Source organism: Catharus ustulatus, chromosome 2, assembly GCF_009819885.2.
Source record: "Catharus ustulatus isolate bCatUst1 chromosome 2, bCatUst1.pri.v2, whole genome shotgun sequence".
Lineage (NCBI taxonomy): Eukaryota > Metazoa > Chordata > Aves > Passeriformes > Turdidae > Catharus > Catharus ustulatus.
Window position 1 is genome coordinate 53013066 of NC_046222.1, and position 24559 is coordinate 53037624.

The 24559-nt window shown below is 35.6% G+C and overlaps 1 protein-coding gene across 1 annotated transcript in view; it reads left to right on the plus strand.

The window, feature by feature from the left end:
• Positions 1-22098, plus strand: part of LOC116992835 (beta-1,3-glucosyltransferase-like) — a 57123-nt gene extending 35025 nt beyond the window's left edge. Inside the window, exons 5-15 of the mRNA XM_033052845.1 lie at positions 2538-2614; positions 5108-5219; positions 7672-7808; positions 8615-8678; positions 10447-10578; positions 11608-11677; positions 15630-15743; positions 17397-17496; positions 18524-18643; positions 19169-19313; positions 20474-22098. Of these exons, the coding sequence (XP_032908736.1) occupies positions 2538-2614; positions 5108-5219; positions 7672-7808; positions 8615-8678; positions 10447-10578; positions 11608-11677; positions 15630-15743; positions 17397-17496; positions 18524-18643; positions 19169-19313; positions 20474-20641 (1239 nt within the window). The 3' untranslated portion in view covers positions 20642-22098. The remainder of the gene's footprint in view (positions 1-2537; positions 2615-5107; positions 5220-7671; positions 7809-8614; positions 8679-10446; positions 10579-11607; positions 11678-15629; positions 15744-17396; positions 17497-18523; positions 18644-19168; positions 19314-20473) is intronic.
• Positions 22099-24559: the final 2461 nt, after the last annotated feature.

The following is a 24559-nucleotide window of genomic DNA, read 5'->3' on the forward strand; positions in this document are numbered from 1 at the left end:
AAATCAAATAGGTCAGCCCAGTTCCACTAGGTTCAGAGTAAAAACGAGAAAGGAAAAGCAACAGAAATCCCCAGTATTTTTGAAGGAGGTGTTTTAGATCTATACAGTGTGTTTTAAGCTTCTCCTTTATTAAATTAGAATTGATGCATGGTTAGAGGTGAGTGGAAGGACAGGATCGTGCAGGACATGTATTTTCATGTTTTAGAGAAAGTTGGGTAGAGAAAGAGACCAGGTTTATGAGGTTGTCAAAGAGAAAAGATATCCTTGTAAAAGCATTGGATAAGCTCAAGAGAGAGAGCTTTTCCTTTATCATCTTCACTCTGCACAAAGGAAATGGTTGGGTTTTTTGTTAAAGAGATAACTGAGTGTATGGTACTTACCTACTTAGATTATGTATTTTACTTCATACCTTTTGCATGGGTAAATTCTGTTTTTATCTAAAATTAATCCAGTTTCAGCTTTCAGTGCAACAGAGACACTGAGTATATTATTATTAACTACTTTTTTCTTTGTCTGGATCCTATTGTACATGAAATACATGGCTGCCTACAAATACTATCATAGCTGCAGGTTTTGTATGTGTGTAAAAATAAATGTTCTTGTAAAGACAGAGGTCTGCCCTTTTATCTTCTCATCTGCAGTCCCATAAGTAAGCATAATATTATGATTTTACCATAAACTTACACCAAAACTAAAAATAAATCAATGAATCTGAGTAAACAAAATCAATAAAGATAAAATTATACCAAATTTACTTTACTTTTTACCATTTTCACATTTTGATGAAATGCAAGATGTTGAGAATACTATGACTGAGATTTGCCACTTCCACAAAAAAACTCCGAACTTTTGGCTTTTCAGTAAATTGAAAACAAGCAGAAGCATTTTTGTTAGGTTGGCTTGAACCTGAACCATAAATCAGAAATGGTGATTTTTGAGATGCAGGTGAATATCCCATTCCAAACTAGAGTATTGGCATTGTTTCTTTTCAGTTTCGGTCCTCTAATAGCATAAATCCTTATTTTTGTATAAGATTAATGCACTCCTGAGAGACACAGTTATTCCTTAGAGTGGTAGAGATATTTCCTTAGCATATGAAATTTGGAGAGTTTATGTATTTCTAGGTGCTCTGCTTAATTGCCCTTTAAAATTATTTAAAGTAAACTTGACAGAGTCAGCAAATAGTGTAAACTTTATCTTATAACTTTTCTTAGAAAATAAATTATTTTTGTGTTTAGGTGTGAATTTTGTGTTAATGGCATAGTTCATAAAAAGCATTCATCAAGCAGGAATGTTTGGCTGTAAGTGGACAAGGATTAGGGCCTGGAGAGACAGGTGCACCTCTACAACTCATGGTCCTCTGTCTGGTTTTGGGAACACAGACCTCCAAAGACAGACACACAAAGCATCCTGCCCAGGAGTCAGAAATGGAATTTAAGGAGGAGACAGGACAGGCTGCAGTGATCAGAGCAGGGCATGGCCAGACAAGTGTCCTGGCCAGCAATTTGTTACAAGTGACCAACTTCTTTTTTCTCCTACACTTACCAATGATTTTTCCTCCTTGTCCTGGTTCCAGCTAGGATAGAGGAAAGAGAGAAAGAGGAGGGTTGAATGAGCAGCTACATGGTGCTTAATTTCCAGCTGTGCTTTAACCACTCCTCAACCCACCATAATTCTCCTTTTGCTGACCTTTGTCTCTCTCCTAAGCATCTCACCTGAAGTTTTGTGCCAGCCCAAAGTGCTGTTGCCCTGAATGCTGTGGTGAGTCCCTCCTGTGGGCAGTGACCCCCTGTCAGTGGTCCCTGTGTATTAAGGCATGGTATCTGTATCCAGCTTTTGGCATGTATTACAAATCAAGCAGTTTGGTTTATCAGAAGGCCGTGTTTAAATGGTCTTTTCTTGGAAATTACCCCAGAATGATGGCTTATCTGCTAGACATTGGGATCTACCACATCAAAGGGGTTTCAAGTAACAAAGAGCAAAAGAACTTTCCTTTGTAGGAAAGCTTCTTTCATCTTTCAGAAAGAGAAAAATGCTAACTCCTCATTTTGATTTTTGTGTAAATCCATGGGTATTTGTCATGATGTCAGTGTGACAGGTCAAAGCTCAGCTCAAAGTGAGGAGTGTTAGAACTCTCACTTAAGCTGTGTGTAACATGCTCGTCCAAAGGAAACCTTTGTAGAATATACTACATTACTTATAAATATTTCTTTACAATATGGGATTTTATGGTGTGGCAAGGAGGTTACTATGATGTATTGATTACATGGGTTCTTATGCAAAGCATTTAACTTGAAGTCTGTTAACTTATAACTGAAAGACAATTAAGAAATTATGAGTTGGAAGAAGCACTATCCCTAACTTGCAGATCACCTTGTTTCATACCATCCTAAGTCATCTATTCTTCAGGTCTGCTTGCCAGTCAAAACCAGTGAAAACTAAGTCATTCCAGAAAAAATTTTTAAAGAGTAATTGATGTTTAGGAAGAAAGTACATTTAATTCAAGTTTAATGGGAATATTTTTATTTGTCTTAAAGGAATTGCCTAAAGTTCTACTTATTCATCAGATCGACAGGCATGAAGGTGCATGGACAATATTGCCATTAATGAAAGAGTAAGTGTAATGAATGCCAGTTATTTTCAGAAGCGTTTGTAACCAAGAATATATTTATTACTCAGACTTCTTTTTTCAGAAGCAAAATTTATTAATGAGAGTTGCAACCTTAGATTTTAACTTTCTTACTGTACTTCTTTTATTTTCATTTCACAAAGCAATTTTCTGATAAACTTAATTAAATCAGGGAAGCCTATTTAAAATAAAAGAACAATAACAATATAGTTTATTTGAGCAACAACCTACTTCAAATCCTGGTGCATTTTAAAATTATTAGGGAAGTAAACTAGTCTAAAGAAACAACATTTATAAATCTGTATTTTTCTATTTGGTCCCCAGTTCTCACAGTGTAAGGTGTGAAGCATTACAGAAATTTTGATCTTTCAGATTACTTGACTGAATGAAGTGGAATAAATGTTTTTAAAAAGAGATCATAATATTTGTTTGAGGTTTTTATTGCTTGTAGTGTTTACAAGAGGTTGCATGTCTCTGTAGCGAGAAGTTGTAGGGTTCAGCATCTTTTTAGATGCTTGTATGGCAAATATTCATATTAGTATGGTCAGAAAAGACAGGTAGTCTCAAGTATCTTTTCTTCTTAGCTTATGCAGATGGCTCCAAGGAAGACATGCTGCATTTTCATGATAGTATCTTGCAAACTGTCAGGAAACATTTTGTTTCAGAAATCCTGAAGCTCCATGATACTGAAGACTATCTTTTGCCTGAAGCTTGCATTTGAAATCTTGAGGTTTAATTTAGTTAATATAATTTATTAGACTTACTCAGGGTGAGGTTTTTATGTCAGAGTGGTTGCAGGACAGGGTACTTTTTCTTCTGTTTTCCGCTACTTTGTGTGTAGAAAAATGAAAATAGTGCTTGTATAGCGGCTGTCTTTGAGATGTATGGAAGCTGTGAAAAATAGCAAAAGAGATTTGAAGTAAATTGAAAAACTGGAAGATGATGTTCAAACTATCAATCATCTTTCCTTTTTTCCCCTGCTTAGCTCCTGTTTCAATGACCTTGTGGTTCCTCTTCTGAATTATTTATGTCTTGGTGACAGGGCTTACAGATACAGCTCTTAAAAGATAGCAAAACTAAAAGAAAAAATACAAATGCTTATTTGTGTGAAAAAGCAGAACAAAATTCTTTAGAAATCAGAAGAGGAATCATAAGTAGAGGATTTCCATCTTGAGATTTCTGGAATATGGATTTCCGTGTGTGTACTGTTTCACTTAGTACTTTTGTTGAATGAAGACATGGAGTAGTTTAGAAGTATATTGATGTTTGGACGCTTGTATTGTTTTGTTTTCTCTATGGACGAAAGAGGATGGAGGGAGTTCAGCCCATCCTGCAGCAACTGATGCTGTTTTTAATTTAGATATAAGATGCACCTGTATCAGAAAACTGCTTTCAAAAGAATAGATTTATCAGTCCTGTAGTTGTCAGCATTTTTAAGGAGGTCTCTAAGGAGTTGTGAAAATTCTTAATTTTTAATTCTTGAGCACAGGTTGAGTTGGACAAAATATTTAATTTCAGAAGATATAATCAGTGGGTGTCTTATGACACAGTATCCTTACTGTGCCCAGAAGGCCTGCTACATTTCTTCTCAGTAACCATGTTCATTCAGCAGAGAAGAAATCCCTTTTTAAAAAATTGTCCAAAACAGGATCTTATCTAGGAATCTCCAATGTCTCCTTCCAGTCTGAACTCCAAACTTTTGTGCTCTGAGGTCCCCATAAGATTCTCTTGGCGACCTTAAGTACTTAGCCTTGGGAAACATTCCCAAAAGCCATGCAAAGGAAATTGGCCAAATAAAGATTGTAGGGTTTTTTTCCATTAGGATGTTATTAATTGATACAGCTCTGTTTTGATGAGTAGTGGAAGAAGTAAGGCTAGAGGAGCAGAGAAACAAGGAATGACATTTTTTCTCAAGGAGTCAGGAATCCTGCATTGAGATTATTGCTGTCTTTAAGGAGTCCCTTCAGTCTGTACAGTTTAACTGTACTGCAAAATCCAATGAAGTTTTTGGGTTGGGAACGACCTGTGACCAACAACTGTGAGAAAACCTGTCATTAGTCATTTTGATGATGGTTGCAATGCTGCTAGATGTTAGATGGCCAGTGGTGGGGCCCCTTGGAAGAAGGGGAAGGTAATTGAAACTGCTATCTATGGACTTCTGAATTCATAGGTGGCTATTAGACCTGTACATTTCTGAATGGAAATTCTTTATGTGTCTCTGTTCCCTTCTTTTTGGAATAACTGGTGCTTTATAACCAGATAGCAGCAGAGTCAGCATCTTTATCCATTCACAGCAGTCCTCTGATGTGTAATTCCAAATCAGTAGTAAAACTGAAAAAAAACCACCAAAAACAACTTTCTGCTTCTGTGTAAATGAAGAATTGATGGCAGATTATTTATGTTTGGGGAATGTGCCTTGAATATGCCATTTTTGTTCATAAGTTGCCTTATTAGTAAATTGTTTCTTTCTTTTTTTAGCTTCTCTCTTACCTATGGTAGGAACTCCTCATGGATTTTCTTCTGTGAAGAAGATACAAGAATACAAGTCGTAAAACTGCTAGAAACACTCAGAAGATTTGACAAGTCAAAGGTGAAATAAAAATTAGGAGATTTGCCTTTTTTTTTAATGTGATAGAGTGTGTTTTGCCAAATCTGGAAAAGATGTGTCCAAACACCTTAAAACAGGGGCAGAGATTTCTGTTGCTGAGACTGAGAGCAAGGTATTTAACAAGAAGCAGTACAAATGCCTGTATAGCTGTTAAAGAACGTTAAAATCAAGCAGAGAAACCATTTTTTCTGTGAATAGCCTGAAAATTATGTACCATAAATAAAAAGAGGAATATAGTCTGTTTTGTGATCCCTTCTCCCCATTTTCCTGTCCGTTATCAATTCTGGTTATTGTCAGACTGAATGACTGATGCTAGTTTGTCTTTGATGTAAAATAGTAGGGTGTTTTACTTGCATTCTGTTTCTGATCCGTCTTGGAGATAAGTATTCTGTACCTGTTGGAAAAAAAACAACACCAAACGATTTGCAGAACAAAATAGAAGTACAGTCACCAAGGAGAAAAGCAAATTTGGCAATGCAACTGACATGAAAGGTGTTAGTATTTGGAATTTTCAGTTTTCAGAAAAACACCCCACCTTGGTGTCAGTCCTTTCCCTGTAATAAAAGAAGCCCAGATCTTGCATGTGAAATATGTTTTGCTTCTATATTGTAATTCTGCTTCAGGACTCACTTTAGCTTCTTTGCTTCCTTTTAAAGCACATGGCCTTGTGTTTTCTCCCAGTTCTTTTCTAAAATGGTAATAACAATAACAATTCAGAGGTCTTACCTTTTAAAACAGTTGGTCTTTGAAACAGAGGACTGAATATATTCAGACATTTGGAAGCTCCTCTTTTTTTCTGTTTCAGAAACACCTACTAGTAATTGATATTCTCGGAATAAAAACATGAATATTTTTGTTCTAGATACCCTTTTACCATTTTTACTCTCTGCTTTGCATTATATACAGATTCTAATAAAATAACAAATTACATTCCAACCTGCAATAAATGGGAAATAGAACATTTTGCTTTTGTACATAGTAATTGTCATCTTAGTGTAACAGTCCATCCTTGATTCCTTATATGCAGTAGCAGTCCATCAGGTACACAATTTAAGGTGATTTATATCAGAGCTCCTTCAATATTCACTTTTAAGTCTCAGCAATCTGCATCATAAAAACTTGGTATACATTTATCTCATTAAGAGGTCTGCAATGGGCATGTGAATTGTTAAGGAATCTGCAGCTTTTCAGTGTGGATATGTAGAGATTAGTAACAGAAAAATTGAGACTGATACAAGTGTAGCATTGAATGTAATAATGAATGAAAATAGATGTTTCAAAGCATTGAAAGAGACTCTGGAGGAATGTTAAGAGGATGTCCTGCATTGATAATCAAAGGCATTACTGGCTGCAGTAAAACTGAAAAACAGTGGGGAATGTCTTTAAATATAGACCTCAAGGCAAGCACTCAGATGCTGAATTATACCTGAACATCAGGCAATCCTTTTGTATTGTGCAGGTGAATGAGCATTGGCCAAAGACATTGTGAACTCTCAATCCTTGGATGTAACTCATGAGCCATGGTCCTGACATCTGCTTTGAAGCTGGCCCTGCCTGAGCTGGAGAATTTGGGCCAGGTGGTCCCGAGAGGTCCCTTCCAATCTGAGCCCCTCTGTGATTCTGTGTTTCAACAGTAGATTGATTCCAACTGTGCTTTCACATTGGAAGATGGCAGCAAGGTTAAACCAAGTTGTATGTGCCACTCCTCTTCCAGGCATCCTCTCAGGGCAATGGACTACAGCCCCAAAGATGTCTGGAATGAATAACCCAAGTGGATGGGCAACAATGACTTAGTAGCTGTTGATACCTAAAGGGTATAAAAGATCTGTCTTAAGAACAGTTTGTCTTTTGAGAATCCTAAGAACTCATAAAATGTGACACAGTGAGGGCGTGACAGCTGAAATCTCTTTTTAAGTTCCCTAGTGTGGAAGAGGCTAGATGGATGGAAATTCAAAACTGATATGCATGAGTTCCTGAATACAATGCTTCTGAGTGTCTTGTCTAGAGAGCAGTCAGTTTGGGAATTCAAACACTGGAACAGGTTATCCAGGGAACTTGTGGAATGTATTCAAAACATGACTGGATGGAGTTCTGGGCAACCTGCATTGGGTGATCCTGCTCAAGCAGGGGAATTGGACTATATGATCTCAAGAGGCTCTTCCAACCTCTGTGACTCTGGGATTCCATGTTCTTTGAACAGGTGGAAGCCAAAGCATATTTTGGAGTTTGAAAATGCAGCCTGTATTTAGTTTCAGAAAACAATCTTTAGTTTCAATTCTTACCAAGTACAGTTTTTGTCCAGATTATTTATTGTGAACAATATGCTTCCCTTGTTTTTGTTTTCAGGTTTGCTTTATTCAGCATGAATGCAGTCGTCATCTTCCCTAAAAGGATGCTGTAGATGAACAAAATTGTTTCCTATATTCCTTTACAGGAGTGGTTTTTAGGTAAAGCATTATATGATGAAGAATCTACAATAATTCACCATTATGCCTTTGCTGAAAATCCTACAGTCTTTAAATTTCCAGATTTTGCTGCTGGTTGGGCACTTAGCATTCCACTTGTTAACAAGTAAGAATTGAATTTTAAGTCACTTCCTGTTTATTCTGCATTATTCAACACATTCCAAGTATAATTATTATAAACACTTCAAAATTAAACAAGAGTGCAGAAATAGATTTTTGTATCATTGCTGTGCATGTGATTTATTTTGCTTCACTCTGCCTACATCAACTAGCTAATAGTTGTCCAGTCCTAATTAACTAGTTCAATCCCATATTGTAGTATGTATTCTCCCTCAGACAGTGGTTTTATTCTTGGGTTGTAGAGTAGTTGCATTGAAGAATCTAGAAGTGTTTTTTCATGCTGTGCAGCAAACTACATATTTATTTCAGCCTAGATCCTTAGGTGCTTTTAAATGAGATTTTAAAAGTTCACAGATTTCAGAAGTTGAATGCATCTTACCATAGCAAGCATGTTCTCATGAATTGAAAGTTCTTAAATACTATGCTTTGAAACACACAGAAAGAGAATGTTGTCTGTAGTTTGAGATGCTGATCAATACTGATGCTTCAAATGCACTACTGCTTTTAATCCACTGAATATTTTATGCCAGACCCTTTACCTTCTCCAGATGAAAACTTTCAAAGTGTGTGTGCTGAAAAATATTAACATCATGACACTGTTCAGATTTTTTTTTAAAAAGGATTATATAATAAATATAAGTTGCTTCTTGAGGCAATATACGCATAAATGTGATTAATTACTATTTTTTCCCTTATAAGATGGTCAGTAGTACCAGCCACACTTGCCTGCATGCACTAGTGATTGATTTTTTTAATATGTTTGATTAAATTTCTTCTTCTCTAATTGCATAGGCTTGCAAAGAAGTTGAAGAGTGAACCACTCAAATCAGACTTTACTATAGATTTAAAGCATGAGGTAAGCAGTGGTGTAATGAAAGAAACAATTGTCTGAAATTTATATATTTAAATTATGTTAGATCATAATGGAAACAAGAGATTCTTCTTAAACATTGCTAAAAAACTTGACTGCAATGGCATTTCTTTTTTTGCTTTAGAATATTGTATTACTTTAGAGCTGTATTTTAAGCACAGAAAAATTGATTAATAAGCTTGCATTGATATATGAATCATACATGGTTGTATACATTAAGGTATCTTCTAAGGATGGCTCTATAAGGTAGGAGATTGAAGATGATTAAGATTAGGATTAAGATTTTGGCCTGAAATTATGAGTGACATTGAAGTAGTTTTAACTCTTTCTGTACTCCTGAAAAGCATCTATAAATTGCTGGTTTGGTCCAGAAAAAACAACACAAAACAACATAAAACTACTGCTGCTTTTTCAGATCTTGTAATGGTCATAAACCTCCTCATTTACAACATAAATCTGTGGTGTCTTTATAGAGTAGAGATTTTAGCATATTTAGAGAAATTTGGTTTTATGTAAAACCATTCTTTTATTTAGTTTCCCCTCATTGACTGACCTATTCCTCAAAAACAATTTAATCCCTCTCAGCTTTCATTTTGCTGTGAGAAACAAGACAAGAAGCTGTTTTTTTCTGCTTGTTAATTTTTCTCAATGCAAGACCTTGTGCTTCACAATGCCGTTTTATTTTAACTTTATTTTTAAGACAAAATCATTCATATATTCCCAGTATTACAGTCTACCTCAGGACTAACACAGTCTCTAAACATTGTCATAAAAAAGATCATTAAGAGCCACTCCTTTTATGTGCCACAGATTGCTTAGCAAAAAAGTTGATCACTCAACCAACAAAATGACTTCCATCCTCTTATTATTCTGTTAGCAGTTCTTTGCATATGTTTCATTTCAAATTTATTGCCATTGATAACCTACTTCAACTCTGTAGTTATTCTTTCTGCACAGTCTCATGTCTCCCTAGAGACAGTTTCATTCCATCTCGTTTATTTAATAAATCACCATCTTCTCTGTCTTAAATCATTTTTATGTCTATGCTCATCTTGTGTGAATCAAGATTGACAATAAATCACAGAGTATAATCTGTTGTTTTTAATGATTGTGTATAATGTTTAAGTTTACAAGAAATATTTTAGTTTGACAAACTCCTAATAACATATGCCTCTATTTGGTATTTTATTGTGCTCTGCATTCTTTTTATTATTTCTCTCTTTTTTTGTTACCCTATTACTTTCCAAGTCCCTATTCCTTATATCCATAGCATTTATATCACTGCCATATCTTGCAGATGTAGTAAAGTTTTTGTCGTGCTGCTGCTCATTTGTTGCTTAGACTTTTTGTAATTTTTTGTAACTTTATGTACAATATATGGCATATTCCCTGATGCCCATTCAAAGCTCGAATTGAATAATGGTTGTTGGTTTATGTGACAGACATTAATTCTGAATAGCTGGATTCTGAACTAATAGAGGGTCAATTGCTTGAAGGGCCCAGGAACACAAGTACTGTTCTCTATCGTTCCAGTTACAGGGAATGATGAGGGAAGAAACAGGAGGAGCCAACAACCAACACCAGGCTCTGAGCATGGTACCACTGGCAGAATATGGAGGAATTGGTTAATCAGCTCAGGGACAAATCTGCTACACCATTCCACATCTTTTACTTTTCTTGTTAATGTGATTTCTTTGTATGCCCTGAGAACTTTTATCTAGTTTAATTACTGATACGTTTGCAATTTTGATAGATTGCCCTGTACATTTGGCAGAAAGGGGAAGGACCACATCTTACTCCGGTGCCTGAGTTCTGCACAGATGATGTGAATTCATATAAGGTTGATCACTGTGCAACAACATTCAGTAATTTTCTGCCACTTTGTGTAAGTACAATATTTTGAATACCATTTGCTTAGTAAAAGTATAACTCTCACTAAAATGTATAATACTTAAGTTCAAAAATCTCGAAACTTGAAAAATTATTTTTAAGTAAGCTAAAATAAATCCCAACAAAACAATTTGTTCTGGCATTTATCTAGGATATATTTTGGATATGCTTTCAGGCTTCTGTGGCACAGAATATTTCCTGGCAACTAATACTGCACATGCTTTAATGAGTCTTTCTACCACAATGTTTGGTTGGTACATGATCTGTAAATTATTTATCCTTACACTCCTTACACAGTGAGATACTAAAGTATAGATGATCTTTTTTTATTTCCCCACAGATGGGAATATAAAACTTGTTGAGGATAAAGATAAAATGTAATGTAGTATTTGGTGCCTTAAAGTACAACCCATCTCTTCCACCTCTAGGAGAATACATTTATTATATTATGAGTTAAGTGTAGCCAGAGGCCAAAAAGTGTTCTGTGCTTCCAGGAGAGCAAAATTCAAGGTGCCAAAAAGGATAACAAATCAAAGTGCTCAAATGGTTTATTACAGTTGAGGAATCTTTGAATTTTTGAATTCAAAGATATCTAGTGTGTAGCATTTAAGCTGTTTTTTCCAAGTGTGATACAATTTGTGTTCTCATAGTGACCCATTTCAAAGAAATTAGGAAAACATTCTTTTTCAGATTAATCATTCTTAGTTCACAAAGTTTTTCTACTCACAGTCTTTTCCTAATGATCAGTGATTGTGGTTTAGTTCTTGTTAGAGTACTGCATCAATGGAAAAATTTTCCAATAATGTTATTTCTGGAATTTTAAACAACCAATGTCTTTTTTTTTCTTTTTTTTTTAAGAGATAAAAATTTACTTCCTGGTGTATCATGAGAACACTATTCTGCTTCATAGGCTATACAGTGAAAATATATTTCTGTTTTGTTATATGTACGGACATATATATCTTATAAAATACTACAGGCACAACCTCCACTTAAAATACTAATTTTTGTTTTGTTCATATAGGGAGAGCCGGTGAATAAGGAAGATGTTTTTGTTGCTGTAAAAACATGTCAAAAATTTCATGGTGACAGAAGTAAGTTATTGCCTGGTCAAGGTAATAGTTCTATGCAATATAGTTCATAAAATGAATATTTTAAAAGCATGCTGACGTGTGCTGTCTCTGTAGCTCTTGTTGCAAATATTTGCAAAATTGACTGGAAAGAGGAAAGTTCTGGAATTATGAACAGCTTGTCCTTCAGGTGGAATCCTTTTGTTCCTCAGAGTCCTCGGGAGTGCTGTGAAACATTTAAGATAAAAAATTGTTTCATCATTGGCAAAAAACTTGGAATTGAATGCCTAAATTAAAACATGCAAAGGGTTAGCTTATATTGTTGTAAATTTGAACTGTTGGATTATGAATTAGTACAGTAGCTAGTAAACAGTGAGCTTCCCCCAGGTAATTGCTTCACTTCTTTTCATTGTACCAGTTCTTTGGTGGCTGACTTAGAAATTTGAAGAAGCTGAAAGGCCTCTCATCTCCTCCTTCCTTTTGTCCTGCCTTCTCCAGTAAAAGACTGAGCAGCTTATATTGTCATAGTGCTTCTTGCTGCTCCATGTGCATGTATGGTTTATAATGCATGGCATGGGAAAATTTGTCCCTTCTAGAAATCTGGTCATATGTAAAACTTTGTCCAGCCAGTGGATCAAGAGTGTGAAACACTATAGCGTGATTCGTCTAAAAGTTCATCTGAAAATTGTGGTGTTACACAAGCAGTGATGGTCACCATGCTGAAAACAAGAAACAAAAAACCCGAGCACAGCCCAACAAGATCCATGCTAGAGCTAGTGTTGACATCCTCCTCAGAGGCACAGAAAATAGACACTGAGAGACTCTCAGCTTCTGCTAACACGTAGTAATGCTCAGCTAAGCTGAGGAAGATCAAATCTCAGCAAAGCTTAGAAGGAAAAATTCTAAACCCACCAATTTAACAGAAGACGCTCCACCTACTTGATGCCACCTACCAGTCTGTTCTAGTTTTATTCTAGACATTTTGTTAATAAGGAAGAGATTTGTTCCCAGGAATTTGCTTTAGTTTTGTGTGCTCTTTAATATTCCAGTTGCATAATACTGTGTACATTAGGCTTAGTTTGTTTATAAGCATAATTTAAAGTGATTATAATTGGCAAAAAAAATTGAAAATCAAGTACTTGGTTAGTAGTCGTACCAAATTTTGAGAGGATTTTTCCACACTTGTTGTCAGAGGACAGGATGAAAGTAAAATCTTTTCTTAATTGAGTCTGGTTAAAAGCAGGTGGGATTTTTTTAATCATGAGATGTATGGATTTTTTTCATAATTCTACTGCACCTGATGAAGGTACATTTGTAGTATTTAAATCACATAATTGTTAGGTTATCTTTAAAGTAGCTTTTGACAAAACAAAATTGACTGTCCTGTAATTGGAGTTCACTGAAGAGTTCTTCCTGGATCCATGTTCATTTTTTAACATCAGAATTTTTAAAAAGAAGAAAAAGAAAAAAAAACAAAACCTAGAAAGTCAAAAAGAAACATAAGGCTCCCAAAGATAGCATAAACATCCTTCAAGAAACACCTGGTGAAGACTGAGGAAAATTCTTGAACTTTCCTCACAGCTTCCAGTGTTATGCAATAGAGGATAATCTTACTCCAGATTTTGAAAGATTAATGGATGCCAGCTTCAGAGAGCTCTTTTTACCTGGTAAGTCATTCCTTATTGTATGCCAGAAACTACATTAATGCAGCATTAAGGCTTGGAAAATTATGTGCTTTTAAAAGCAGCTAAATTTAACCTCAGAATTTACTTCAGATACAACTCTCCTTACACATACCATCTGTAGTTAGAAATTTTCAAGGCTGCAAACATGCATCAGGGTTCTAGAAATAGCAGAAATAAAAAGTCTTTAAGAGCTTGGAGCTAACCTTTAAATATCTCTAATGGTATTAAAACTTTGGTGTGATCACAGTATTATTACATATTGATAAATATTTGCATCGTCATCTACTCCAAAATTTCCAGTAGTTTCCTTTGGAAGATACAATTTGCCAGAAATGACAAAGTGTTGTGGGATTCAATTAACAATTGACATTAGTCTGCATGGTGACACTTCCATCAAGACAAACAAGGGAAAGAGAAGGACACTTTTAGCTAACAGCCCCCTTGCTAGACCTTTTAACTGAGATGGGACTCAAGTCCTTGCTTTGGTAAACTTCATTCATAGAAACAAGGGGGACTCCACCAAAGGAATTGAGAGGCTCAGTCTGTAATTCCAAATATTTCTGTGTGTTAAAGGACCCTGCTGAGTTTCAGGTCCTTGTTTGGAGAAAGGTGAAACAACTTTCACAAATGCATCTCCTCTTCCAGGGGAAGTTTGGATGCTCTTGTGATTCTCTGTGATTCATCTTTGTGATGGTCTGTGAGTCGTCCGTTCTGTAACCTTGTTTTCTGAAATTTTTCTGGTTTTGTTCTGCTGAGAAACATTTTTAAGTAAAACATTGCAACAAAATAAGAAAATAATTTCCTGCCTATACATTTTTTTTTTTTGTACATAATTCCTTTTACATTTCTTATGAAAAAAAGAGAACCCTTTTACATTTCTTTAAGAACTTTTAAAAGTAGTGTGGACAGTTGCAAAATGTTACAAAAATGATTTTTTTTTTCTTTTCAAAATATTAAAGTCTTTCCATTAGTGTATTGAATTCTTGTTACGCTGTCTTAACACTAAAACGAAAGGTAATTGTTATCAAACTGACTGTTGATCTATCAACAGTAATAAATCCTATACGTTTAAAGTAGAGGGAAGTGAGCAACTAGGTAGGCAACAAACATCAGATTAGGTGACGGATGATTCTAGCATGGGGCTAAAGCGAATTGTTCACAAGCATCAGGGTTGTATAGCAGCAAAGGGAAGTTATACAAGTATTTCCTCCATTCAAAGCACTGCCTGCCACCAGTGAGACCTCCTGGATGGTGCCAAGAGCATGAAGCAGAGAAGCAGTAACAGCAGAATGCAGAGCACTTGCTCAGAGTACCTGCTCAGAGTACTTGCTCATCTCAGGCCTGACTTCCTCGTTTTTAAGATGGAAGAGGGATCGTTATTTCAATCTGATGGTTTTCTTCTGAGTGCCCTGCAGATGGTTGGGGTTTTTTGTGTTACCCATAATTTATTCACTTCTGGATGTAATGTCAACACTCATGGCATCATTATTGGCACTTTGATCACTTCTAAATGCTGATGTGAAATGGCAAACTAGCATGAAAAAGGTTGATTTTTAAGAGAAGCATTAAGCAATCCTCCTTTGAATAGCATCTCCATGGGATAAAAACAGATTGTATGATATTTATAAACTATACTATACAAATACTTCTTATTTGCAAATGAAACAATAAATATTTGTATGTTTATAATAGGAATGGTAATAAAATGTCCTCTGAGTTTCAAGAGGCAGGTGCTTTGGAGCATTAATATGTTGTTGTTGTCAGATGGGGTGTGTATAATACCAATGTAGTATTTCAAAAGGTGCATTTGATCTGTTTCTGATTCACAATATATTACAGACTGTACAGTTGGATTAAAATGTGCCATTTCAATACTGGAAGATGGATTTATCTCTGATAGTGTTCGTGCTGATATGTGCTATGAATCATACATTAGCAAGTGTAAAAGTAGAATTCCATGCTTTGGTTAGCTAAAATGTGAATATTTCATTTTTCAATTATTAATATGAATATAGTGTCATGAAGCTATAGTAATATTTTAGTAGAATCTTCTTTATCATTTAAATAAAACTGTCCAGACTGACTTTCACAAAATTTTAATTTTTTTTCTGTAAATATTATAGGAAAGAAAATAGAATGAACATTTAGAATGATGATGCTGTATTTGAAGCAGCATTTTTATTACCATGTGAAGAAATGTGGCTAATGTAATGTGGTTACCATGAATATTTGGATCAAGTATCTATTTTAATCAAATTCTTTGTGTTTGAATGCCAATCACTGTTTTGCAGTACCAGTTGTAAAGCAGACTTGGGAAGGAGAAGCTGCCCTGATTGAATACTACAGTGATTATGCAGACATCTCCATTCCTACCATAGATTTAGGTGTACCTAACACTGACAGAGGTGAGCTATTGACTGTTGTTAGTTTTGCACAAATGACTGACTGAAGAAGTGAAGCTTTATGGATGATATGTGTCTTTCATGTCAAGCATGTCATTTAGAAATTCTGTTTTTCTCTAGCACATATGTGTTGCCTAAAGTAGAAGAAGGCTTTTCACACAGGAAATGGATGGAGAGTATATTCAGAGTCCCACTGTGAGATAACATGTTCTTTTTAGCAGAAACCTAAATACTGAGATTTTGAAAGCATGGTATACTGATATACTTCAAGAGAAAAAAAAGTATTATTACTAATAGCTCTACAGTTTTTTATGATTTTCAGTAGGATCATCAACAGTGACGAAGTCATAAATCTATTTTTAAAGACCTCAGGCAGTGCCAACTGGTTACTAAGCATAAACTGCTTGCCATATGGTTTTCAGATATTATATCCATGTTCCTTGCATGTCTTGCTTTAAGCACAAAAACTAAATGTTAAGATTGAAACATCTTTTTATAGCAAACAACAGGCATTTAAATTGATTTACTTTGAATTGAGAAAATGGTATGGATATGATGGCTTTCTTGAGTTTACTAGTTTTGATTTGTTCTTTCATTTGACATATTCTTCTTAGGCTGATATTTTAGATCTACTACCTTCTGAATTACAGGCATCCAGGCAGTGGCCTGTTAGCCTTATCTGGCCCACCAGGTCAGTTGTTCTGGCCTCTGGGTTATTTTTGCCCCTTTTGTTTTTTGTCTGTTAGAGGCAGAGAGAGAACAGGCAGGGATTTCTGTGTGCACAGGTAGAGTGGGACATGAGCAAGCAGTGAATGTTTTCAGGAGGCAGCAAGACTGCTGGGCACATGTGGATCATTAGTAGAAGCCCAATAGTTCTAATCATGCCAGGGAGCTTCCACATTTTTGTGATAGAATATAATATAGACTTCTTGGGTTTAATTTTGTAAATGTTCACCTGTCAGTCTGCATTAAATTCACAGTCTCACGAAATCACCAGAGTGAAGATTTCCTTCATTTCTTTAGCATAGAATTGCTGCATTTTCTCGTAGAATATTTTAACTAAAAGTGGCTTCAAATATAATATTGTTATTTTGAATGATTGTTTACTAAATGTAATATTGATACTTTAGACAGTCAACTGTGATGAATACAGACTGACTGAAACGAGGTTTGTCTGAAGTCTAAAAAAAGACTCAGTAGAAGTCTGAAACTTCTTGATTTTCATGTCCTGCTTATTTGGAATAAGGGTGTTTCACTTCTGCACTTCTGGCAAAGAGTGTCTTACCTCTGAACTTCATTATAATCTTGTGATAAATGTTCAGACCTTTCCTTGGAGGCAGTGATCAGGACCTGAGTCGCCAGTGAGGAGAACAGTATATTAAAGTGGATTTAAATATTTCTATAAAAGCAGTGGATCTACCTGATGCATCATGAAATGCTATGACAGTATCTTGGATTATTTTGCAGAACATGCTTCTATCAGTCTTTCATGCTTCTATTCTGGGTTATCTCCTCATTTTTACAGCTCTTTTAATTAAGAGTAGCGGTTTGTCCAGTATTGTTCAACAGCTTGACACATAACTGGAAAAAAGGTTGTTTTTAATTTAATTCCTCTTTTATTCAAGTGTCTATTCTGTTAATTTCTCTTCTTTTTAGGTCACTGTGGGAAAACTTTTGCCATTTTGGAAAGGTTTTTGAATCATACTTCTCCCAGAACCCCTTGGCTAGTTGTAGTGGACGATGACACACTGATAAGGTATATATTGCATTATTTCAGGAGCTACCACTGCTTATATTAATAAGAGATTTAGTAATATTCACCTATCCTTCTTTATTTAAGAGATACAGTGATATACCATCATACAGAGATAGATACATATATTTAAGAGAAACAGATCTATAGAGATATATTTTATTAGTCATGAGGCTTGATATTACTTGAAGAAAAAAATTTGTTGCTTCCCATCAGTATTCTTCTGACAGATATTAAAAACAACATTGTAACTTGGTTAAAACTGTGCATATCAGTGTTGTGATGTAATCAAATAGTCTGAATATGCCACATTTTGTGATTCCTCAGTGTAGGTATGTTTGAGCTGATAGGGTTTCGTCATTTGCTATAACCTTTCTAATGTGTTCCTCAGACAAACGTGTCAGAAGAAAGGTTCCATAAGCTCAGGTCATTGTCTGAGCCACCCAGAATGGTGTTTTGGAACTTGCCTCTATTGGAAAATTAGATCCCATTCTAATAAAATCAGACACTGCAATATAAGCAAAAAAAGGCACAGTGTGGAAAGTACAGGATCACATGGTTATGAACAGTGGATCAAGACAATACTTTACATCAAATCATGTGACAGAAGAAGAAATAGTGAGAGGATGATAATGCAATATTCATATAACCAAATCTACATTTTTTATTTTTCAATTTGAGCATGTTCATAGATAATTTGCAAAGATCTTATCATTGCTTGGAAAGTGTCATTTCCTGTTTTCTCTGAGATGACATGCAGTTTGGCTGACAAACTGCGTACTTCAAGAAATACTCTAAGCTAATTTGTTCATCATTTGACCAAATTGCGCAGTCATATCTCATAGTAAACAATCCGTCATAAATTTCTCTTTAGCAGTTTGTATCTCTGGGGGAGGGGTTTTTTTTGGGTAGAATTTCTGAATTTCACCTGTCATCTTTTTGCTATTTACTAGAATACTGTTGAAGGTAGCAATGTCTGCTCCAAAATTAATGTTTACAAGATTTTTTTAAATGGCTTTTCATATTATAGTATATTCAGACTCCGAAAATTGCTCAGTTGCTATGACCCAAATGAACCAGTATTCCTTGGAGAGCGTTACGGCTACGGCTTGGGAACAGGAGGATACAGTTATATCACTGGTGGAGGAGGGTAATTTATTTAAATTCCTACTGAGATCTACATTAGTTTTGAGTGCAAATGTTTTAAATTACAACACAAATCAGTTTCAACGGAAACAGTGATGCTTTCCCCAAATGTGTGCCATTTACCTCACACCCTCTGTTAGTGACGCATGCTGGTCTCAAGGCCCCAGCTCCTCCTTTACATTTGAGTAAGATTGAGGAGAACATCCCCTTTGGAGTCCAGACCAAATTTAGGAGGAATTATCAGCTGTAGTAAAAAATGGTGGGTAGCTAACTTATTGCTGCAATAACAACAATGGGTATAATTGGTGCAATTCATTTTCAGTATAAAAAGTAATTATCTTTAAGAAAATGTCTCTAGCTCTGTTTGTCAGTTCTGACCTCTTTAATTTTGAATTTCTAATGTGTTGCATCACAGGGCTATATTTGGTCTTGCAGTTTTAAACAATTTAGCGATATTTATTAATTGCAGTTATTTGATGTCTTTAGAAGTTTTTATACATTTCATGTGCTTTTTTTTTTTTTTATTCAGGATGGTTTTCAGCAGAACAGCTGTTCAGAAACTACTTGCTAGCAAATGCCGGTGTTACAGCATGGATGCACCCGATGATATGGTCCTTGGGATGTGTTTCAGTGGCTTAGGAATCCCTATAACACACAGTCCACTTTTCCATCAGGTCAGAGAGCTGTTTTTGAGTATTGAAAGCGTATTTCACTTTTTAAGTATACACATAAAACAGTCATAAATATTCAAATTAGATCAATATGTAATAATACTAACCAAGATGTTGCTGCTGCTGCTTTTTACCTTGATTCTCAGCAGAATATAACTGATGAAATAAGAACATTCTCATACCATGGATTACTAAAATACTTTGCTGCTTTGTATGATATTTTAGCTAACCTATAACTACATTTTATAAGAAATGCAGGCAGAGGTGAGGATTTTCAAAACAAAATAGAACAAGGAGCAATATGTTTTGAATAGTTGTTGTATGTCCTCTTAAGAAAAAAAATCTACAACACAATACTTTTTTCTTCAGGTAATGGAGAACTGACTGTAAAAATTTTAAATAAATCTACCTGCTCTACTTGCCTGATTTTTCTATTGATTTAGTATATACTATTCTCATTAGTGGAGATATAAAATATGAAATTATTGCTTTTATGGTGGATTCTGAAGAATGATATGAGTACCATAAATTGCTCTAGGCTAGCACATGGCAAAGAGAGCTTACAAAACATGGTTTACATGGGAGTTTGGGAGAAAAGACCTGGAGTAGATTTGTTTCTGTCTTCCACAGTGTTTTACAAGCTAACTGTAGTGTCACAGTGGAAAACATGATGCATTGATGCCTGTAGAAATTTTCTTCCTTCTAAGCCAAATAAACCAAATCCTTCCATGATATGAGCAAGAAACACTAGAGATTTTTTCCCAAACAGTGCACAATTTTTTTAAAAGTCAACATTTAAATCAGTATAGGATTTTATGTTTTTCAGGTGTCAATTTAGCTGAAAAACGGGGAAGACTGGCATATCTAAATATGAGCTGAGAATAAAATAAGCTACTTGAGAATTAGTAAATTATTCTGTAGTTCAAAGCAGCTGTCAATGGTGGGGGGAGTTTCATATTTAAATTATCAGCTTCTCCTCTGTTAAGATTCCATTTCTGATTACATTTAATATTTAGAGAAATGGGAAAACTCAGAACATACTATTCAATATTTTAATTCCTTGTCCATATTAAAAAATCCTGTCTGTTTACTGTCATGTTTTGTTTCTCATGGCTTACTCATTTCAGTATACTGGGTGCATTTATTTTTTTCTTCCATCTTAGGCAAGGCCAATGGACTACCCAAAAGACTACCTTTCTCACCAAATTCCAGTATCGTTTCACAAGCATTGGAATATTGATCCGGTGAAGGTGTATTTCACATGGCTGGCACCAAACACAGAAGAGTCACATAATGGAAAAAAAGTTGGATATAACAGAGAGGATTTATAAGCAGTAGAAGAATGTAAATGTTAATTGTTATTCTACAGCTGAGAGACAGTCACTGCTGTGATTTTTGTTTTGCTTTCACGTTGTTCATCTGTTCATGACATAAGAAGACAATATTTTGTTCCTGTTGGTTGCATCCCTTCAGAACAATGAAAAAAGGCACTTCAATGACTTTTGGATTCTTTTCCTCTCCTTGGTTTCTTTATAGAATGTTTTTGGGCTTTGTATACCAATGAACTTGACTCACATCTGAGTCTTGTACAACTTTACCTGTGTTCTGTTTTGGACTTGGTTTGGACAGCATCAATTTACATTCCCTTCCTTTGCTCTCTCAAAAGCTGAATTTATGTATTTGGGAGTCTAATATTGAATAAGTGTTGAACATCTGTTATACATCATCTCTCACTGACTTATAGAAAACAGTTCTTTAAAAGGTTCTGGAATAGTTCCTTGATAAATCATAGAGGACGTTTGATTTTTTTCTGTGACCAGGAGCTAGATTGTGTGAAGGCTGTGCTCCGTTATGCTCATTTCAGATAGAAACACTGTAGTTTTCTGGAGTAGCTGGACCAGGCATGAATCCATTGTTGTACCTTTAAGTTTATTGTCATTTGTGTGGATTGTCATGTACAAAATGGAAAAAAAGGTTAAGGATAGGGATTTCTTAGGTGGCCACGGGAGGTCACTGTGGTTCCTTCAGAAACTGAAGTCACCGGACATCAATTTGGCAAATATAAAAGTGACTCTTAAGCATTTTTGCAGAACTAACATTTCAGTATTTCTGATGTGTGCATTTCAATAGCATATAAATGCCAGCTTTAAAAATTTTGTAGTATCCCTAATTTATCGCATCAAGATAAGTAATTTTATGCATACAACATGTAAAGCGTGATTCATATTTAAAACGTTCTTGAATTTTTTTTAGTAGTTCAGTTTTGTAAAACTTTTGTACAAAAAACAGGCTTTAGTATGTTCTAAACTAATTTTTATGTTGTAAAACTGCTTCTTTTTAAATGACAGTATGTGGCACTTGTATACTGTTATTTACCTTGGCTTGCTATATTGTAACAAAATACAGGGTCTTAAAGCCATACTGCTGAAGTAATTCGTGTTTTGGTTTCTTTTAGTAGGTTAAAAATTGATTCCACTCCAAAGAAAAGCAATACTTGCTCTAGAGTCACCACTGATTCCTGTCTCGGTAATTACCGAACGTGAATAAACATTTGTTTGTGAATGTAGCTTGTGTAAGCATTAAATAGCAAGCACATATTCATAATAGATTCAAATTCTGATTAAGAAAGAGCAATCCATGTTGTCTTTTTTTCTTCCCACTACCAGTGCCTTAAACAGTAGACATTTTACTGATGCCAGAACTATGTTCTCTGATACCATTGGTGAATTGTTAATTATGTTTACTGTTTAGAACTGTGAAAGCTGAATAAAAGTATTCTTTAACCTTTTGTGCCTTCTTCCTCTTTGCAAACTAAGTACAGGATTCTTTAAGCACCAGTGAAATAAGTTTATCACCTTAATAGTATTTACTGTCAATTTTATTAAAAAGCAGCTTAATCTTTGGGGTTTTTTTCATGATCTGTCCTGACCTCCATGTTAGGTCAGTTTTCAGCCTCTAGTTTTGTGCCATGGAAAATGCTGTTCTAATGAACACCTTGAGACTGGAAGCCTTGATGCTATCACAAAACATATTTTACTATCTAATTCTCCAAAGGTCTTGCAACTCAGTCCAATCAGGTCCAACTTTCAACTGGTGATATTTAATCTCTCCTTGGGCCCTGTGGAGGCAGACTAGATCAACAAAAGATGATTAAATTCGAGTCCAGGCTGTGCTGTACCAGTAGACTTCTTATTTAGATGTGGGAAGTACATTGACTCATTGATTGATTGCTTACTTGACTTTTATTTCTGGTTTGACAAATGTAGTGGTAGCTGTCCTAAAGTCCATCTTTTCCCTTGCTGTTAGCTCTGGGTTTTACTGCAAGATTTCTGGAGGCATTAGTAAGCATCAGACTTCTGATTTTAGTCTCCATAGTTTTGAAGGCAACAAAGCCATAATTTGCTCAAGTATTTTGCCCCCAAAACTCTAACTTTTGAGATACTGCAGCAGCATGACACAAATGACCTTTTAGTCCACCACCTAAATAAGATTTTTTCAAGAAATGGATCACAAAGAGTTTCTATAAACAGGACCTTCTATGTGAACTTCAGTTTTAGAAGACTCAGGATGACTGCTACTAGCTGAAACCTAAGGACAAAACTGTGTGTTAATGAGCCTGAACAGTACTAATGTTTCTAATGAAAATCAAGTGGATTATAAAAGGTGTAATGTTAAAGCAAATCAATAGAAGAGGCATTCAGAACTCATTTGTTAACAGGCAGATTAAAACAGGGCTGCAAAGTTGACTGACTGCTTGAAGTTTCCTTTTCTGAAACATTGCAGGATTATGGCATGAAAAAGAAAATGTGGGAAGTGTTACTGACTATTTGTTTTTAATGTTTATAGCATAAAAATTTTCAGTGTAGAAAGATCTTTCTTTCGCAACATTATTTTTATAATTTGGTTGGTTGGTTGGTTGGTTGGTTGGTTGGTTGGTTGGTTGGTTCATCTGTCAGGAGCCAAAAAACCCTTGTGGCTCCAATAGAGCAGATATGTAAACAAAGAGTGATGAAGAATTTGAGGCCCACATTTGATTATAAGCGAGAATGAGGGCTGTGAATCTCTTTTTATTTCCCTACATCTCCAGATGTCCCAGGCGTGGAGAGACCCAAAAGGATCTGACCTTTGCCTCTTCCTTTGTGATTAGAAAAATGGGCAAGAGTCTTGAGGCAGCTTGCAAGCTGAGTAACTTTCTTTTTGTGCAGGAACACTTTGCCCTGACACCAGCTCTGATGGCTGCTGACTGGAGGGAGGAGTCCAAATTACCTTATTTTCAATTCTTTAATTTCTTGTGGCTTTTATTATCATGGCTGGAACTAGAATGTCTCAGCCAGAGGCCTGAGACACCATTCAATGAGATTCCTGGAAGGTGAGATCAACAGTATGCAAGACTGCCATGATTATTTACCATGAGCACCTCCAAAGCCAACAGTGCCAGTGCATTACCAAGAAACACGGAGAAGTAGTAAGAGATTTGCTTTTTGCAGCACTGTGAAACTCTGAATGCCTTTGTGCATTGGACACCATGATAATAAATATATTTGAGTTTGCTTCAGTGCAATTTCTTCTTCTTGTTGTTGATATGAAACTAAAGGAGAAATTTAGAATTCTGAGCAAAATACTCCCTGAGGATGTCACCTCATCATACATTGGCTGAGGAATCTAAGAGCACTTGACTCTGCTCTGTTAGTGCTGCCTGGTGTAGCTCTGGCTCTGAGGTCCCAGCTCTCACCAGCATGGTGGCTTCACCCTCTGAACTACCCTGTACACGCATCTACTGTGTCAGTATAGAACAAACTCACCTTCCCAGTCACACTGAGGGTTCTATCTTTAAGTAGTTGTTCCATTCAGCAAAGAAATAGATTCAGTATTGATCTGTAGGTAGCTGTTTCAGTTTGTGACACCCACTGTTCAGGTATAAAGAATAGCTTTTTAAATACACAGCCTCATAGTGGTAGCCATTGTGTAACTGCTTGATTTAAATTCTGTCCTGAGAAGAAAAGAACTCATTCTTTTCAGATCTCAGCCTGTGGTTCACAAAAAGAAACCTGTGGGACCAGAGGAAGTAGAGAGAGGTGAAGAATATGTTTATATCTACCTGCTTTTGCAGATTTGCTTTACTTGTTTTTTGTGCCCTTGTCAGCTAAGAAGCAGAAGTACTTCCACTGAAATCAGTTAATGAGATTTCTTCTGCTAGGACCTGCATTTGCATGGCAAGAATGAAGCAGCTTTGGTGGAATGTGTGTGTG